Raw genomic sequence first — 4,656 nt, forward strand, 5'->3', positions numbered from 1 at the left:
CTCATCACTTCCTGGTTTTGCGGCCGCCATATTGGCATGGGGAATAGATGACAATTTCACCTTAGCCGAAGAGCTACGTTTTTTGTTATTTTAGAAAGTTTATCAGGAGCGTATTCACTCTGAAATAAAAGGGATATCGATATATCATCCCAGTTTGACCGTGGTGGATCCCGTGGTGGGCGTTGAAAGAGGTGAGACTGAACCGTTAAAAAAAAAAATCCACTTCCAGTGTCCGTGCGAGGCTGTGTTTTAAACCCTAGTAAACTATCTACCTAGACAGCATTTGTTGTCATAATGTAAAACTGAACGTTTAGAATGATGATGTCTTGATATGCATCTCACTAGTGTTTAAAACACACTTCTTGTCTATGTTTGAGCGCCCTGTTTACTCCTATCGTTGTTGTTTAGTCATATTTACACCCGTTTTTCAGTGTTATTGTCTTATTTTTGATACAGATGCAGACTATTAAGGTGTTAATCGCGCAGTAAACATATTTCACCATGTTGTTTTAAATGACAGTTTTTGGAAACAATGTGTTGCAATTCATGTTAACAGTCATGATCTATGTAGTTTTGATGTATCTCAGGCTTTATATAAACTTGTAAATCTTCTGTTTGACATATTTGTCTCATTTATGAACACTAGGAAGTGTTCAGACTGTATTGTGTAACTGAGAGTGCCATGTAATTTTACAGATGAGCAACAACTTAAACAAGAGGGCCCCAACCACAGCAACACAGCGGTTAAAACAGGATTACCTGCGCATCAAGAAAGATCCAGTCCCGTACATCTGTGCTGAACCTCTGCCATCCAACATTTTGGAATGGTACATTTGATTTCCTTCAACCACATTTTTTATATGTTATATGCATAGTCACACACAAACTCACTGCCAGTCTAAAAGTTTGGAATAATTAACACTTTTTAATGTTTTTGAAAGAAGTCTCTTATGCTCACCAAGGCTGCATTTATTTAATCGAAAAATACAGTAAAAATAGATTATATATTTTTACAGTTTAAAAAGGTTGTTTTCAGTTGTAATGTATTTTTAAAATCTGATTAATTTTCATTGTATTTTTATTTTTATATGTTATTATTATTATTTTGTGGAAACTGAGATACACTACCATTCAAAAGTTTTTTTTTTATTATTTTATTTTTAAGTAAAATTAATACTTTTATTGTGCAGGGACATATTCAATTGACCAAACGTGTCAATAAAGGCATTTATAATGTTACAAAATATTTTATTTCAACTAAATTATTTTAAATGTTCTGTTCATCAAAGACTGTATAACGGTTTCCACAAAATAGCAAGCAGATAAAAAACTGATAATAATAAGAACTGTTTATAATAATAATAAGAACCATTATTAATATGTACCAAATCAGAATATTAAAAAGGACTTCTATCACATATTATAATCTACATGAAAGACTTTATATGATTAGATACTACGATGATCTCATCTCTGGCTTCTCTTTCAGGCATTATTTAGTGCGTGGCCCTGAGAAAACTCCATATGAAGGTGATTTCCTACTTTCATTTCACATTAGTGCTTCCTTTTATCAAACTGTGTAGTTTCTGCTTCATTTTGACTTGTCTTTTGTATTTCATAGGTGGCTACTATCATGGCAAACTCATTTTCCCACGGGAATTCCCATTCAAACCACCAAGCATATACATGATCACACCCAACGGCAGATTTAAGTGTAATACAAGGTACACAGCCTCAAACTTTCTGTTTCTTTGTAAGACCTTTATTTAAGCACTAAGGTATGTAAGCTTGGTTTTTTTAAAGCTTAAGCTCCTTGTTAAGCAAGGCACAGCCGTCAGTGCCTTACTGCTTGTATGAAATGTTTACAATATTATACAATTATGTCCTTAAAACATTCCTTTATGAAGCACACACATTAAGTGCCATGTCCAGGGTTCAATGCGCTGTAGAGTTTAGCTCCAACCATGTGATTTTCTAATGATCCTGAAGACGTTGATGAGCTTGCTCAGGTGTGTTTGATTAGGGTTAGAGCTAAACTCTGCAGGAAAGTGGATCTTCTGGGCTAGGTTTGAGGATCCCTGGTGTAAACTAAGGTTGGCGTCTGTGGGTGCTGCACAGGTTTTCCTTCATGGTTGTTACTGTATTGTGAGTTTTTGCTTAGTTTGAACTCTGAATCGATCAAACAGCATCAACATCTGTTTCTTCAGAAGTCCGAAGAACACTACAATTCCTTCATAATGACTTGTGGCTTTCTCTTTCGCTTTCAGGTTGTGTCTTTCCATCACAGATTTTCACCCTGACACGTGGAACCCGGCGTGGGTCCGTATCCACCATCTTAACCGGCCTCCTGAGCTTCATGGTTGAAAAAGGGCCGACTCTCGGCAGCATAGAAACCTCTGACTTCACAGTGAGTGTCACGCTGATTTCCAATCACACCGAAGTGCCATTTTTAACTTTTTCTTAAAGGAATAATTGATCCTAGTGAATAAATTATCACAGATTTTTTTTATTTTATTTTCATTTTTGAAAAGCCGTGTTTGCTTTTAATATGTTCCCTGCAGAAAAGACAGTTGGCCTCGCAGAGTCTTGCTTTCAACATCAAGGACAAAGTCTTTTGTGAACTGTTTCCAGATGTTGTTGAAGTAAGTAGATTGCCAGACTTCCTCACAGATGAATACGTGATCAGTAAACACATTCTTATAACAAATATATTAACACTTGATCCCTTTCACCCCTCTTTAAACAGGAAATCAAGCAGAAGCAGCGTATGCAGGAGGAGCTCAGGTCCCGCTCGCAGGCGCTGCCTCTCCCCGATGTGGTGCCGGATGGCGAAGCCCACCATGCGCAAAACGGCCACCTTCCCCTGAACGGGCATCTGCCCCCCGGTGCGGCACACCCACCCGACCTCCAGCAGGTCAACCGTAACCATGGACTCCTGGGTGGAGCGCTCGCTAATTTGTTCGTCATTGTAGGTTTTGCTGCTTTCGCCTACACGGTCAAGTACGTTCTGCGGAGCATCGCGCAGGAATGAATCGCCCAATGAGAAACACCGACCTGAGGAACGAGAGGCTGGTGCTGATCTCACGACCAAAATAGGTAGCGAGAAATCAAAAGGGTTTTCTCACAACCAAATAAAATGAAGCAGTGTCCCGTTAATGAAATTGAGAGCTTGGTGATTTCTCCACAGTGGCGACGACCAGATCTTGTGTGTAACGGCCACCTAAAGGGCAAGGTCACGTGAAATGATGGCTTCATTAACATCTAAGGAAATAAAATTTAAAAAAAGCAAATTTTCTACCTTACCCAATTCCCAGAAGAAGCCAACTTCATATGACTGAAATTAATCCAAGTGGGCTTTTTTAGGGCCTGAATCAGTGTTTGTTGTTTTTCACGTTTCTCATTGATCTTTAAGATTTTAGAATCTGTGCATATAGGGCACAGAGTTTTTAAGATTGAAAGAGAAAAAGCCCAATCTTTCCTTAAAAACGACACAAGATCATTTCTGAAGTGTCACAGCAATTATTGCTGTGATGAAAATCACTCTTTTATTTAATGGAAATGGCTCAACTGTAAACATGCTTTACCAATAGAAATTTGTTCTTAAATGCATTTGTGCTCGCTTGCGCTACACCGACAGTAAAAAACAGTTAGGCGAGGAAAGACAAGATGTAAAATGATTTATTTGTCTTTTGTTTGTCTGTGATTCAGCGCTCCAGGTGAACATTAACTTTCTTTTAGAAGGGGGCACTGTTGGCCAAAGAAAGGTTTTTTTTTTTTTTCAGGCCATGTAACACTATAAATTGTTTTTGTGCAATTATATAGTATTGTCAGGACTACTTGGCTTTCTTGATACACAGCACTTCTTTCTTTTCAAGGGTTGTGATTTATGCAATAATTTCTTAAGAAATCTAAATATCATTTACATTTTTGTTATTAAGCAGGCGAATATGCATTTAATTCTTACCTTCCCTGTTGTACTGTGAGATCTTTGGTTGTGTTCATTAGGACAAGTACTTTGAGTTGCACAAATAATTGACATCAAAACTTGCAAGTTTGCGGAGACCTACATGCACTGCAAAACATCTCTTTCTGGGTCAGAATGGTCGTATTGCTGCTCATTCGGACTGGTGGGGAATTAATGCTCTCTTTGTACCAGTATGTTCTGGTCTCCCAAATTCAAGTGTTCTAATGCCCCCGAATTCTAGCAGTAATATTTTTTTCAGCACCTCCATGAACAATGTTGATCGATATCCTTTCCTTTAGAGGGGTGTGTTATCAGAGATCGTCATGTTGTGTTTACATTTTGAATAAATAATATTCTGGTTAAAGAAAGCAGTCCCTTCGTGGTGTGATTCAAATCCAGTTCTTGCCATTTGACAGAAGACGGTAATGCAATGTCAGCTGCAAACCAATTCAGTTTTAATAATTGCACTGTCCATGGAGCGACCTGACTTACATTTAACTGCTGGTTATATATGCTCTATATAAATGTGGATGGGGAAAATAATAATGATTGAATCTTGAATTCAGTTAAAATACACCGAGACAAATCAATTCTTAGCCTCATTCACTTTATAAACATGTCTTTCATTGAGATTAAATTGCTTTTGAACACTCCTAAGCTCCTAAAGATGTACAAAAAAAAGTTTATAAAAT

The 4,656-nt window shown here is 37.6% G+C and overlaps 1 protein-coding gene across 1 annotated transcript; it reads left to right on the forward strand.

The window, feature by feature from the left end:
- LOC113071132 (ubiquitin-conjugating enzyme E2 J2-like) lies at positions 1-4,053 on the forward strand. The gene is given in 8 exon segments (XM_026244497.1): positions 1-191; positions 697-827; positions 1,490-1,530; positions 1,622-1,724; positions 2,268-2,319; positions 2,321-2,407; positions 2,562-2,642; positions 2,747-4,053. Coding segments are annotated over 7 exon segments (780 nt in total). The 5' UTR covers positions 1-191; the 3' UTR covers positions 3,032-4,053.
- The last annotated feature ends 603 nt before the right edge of the window (positions 4,054-4,656 follow it).

This window comes from Carassius auratus, unplaced genomic scaffold (assembly GCF_003368295.1).
Source record: "Carassius auratus strain Wakin unplaced genomic scaffold, ASM336829v1 scaf_tig00006001, whole genome shotgun sequence".
Lineage (NCBI taxonomy): Eukaryota > Metazoa > Chordata > Actinopteri > Cypriniformes > Cyprinidae > Carassius > Carassius auratus.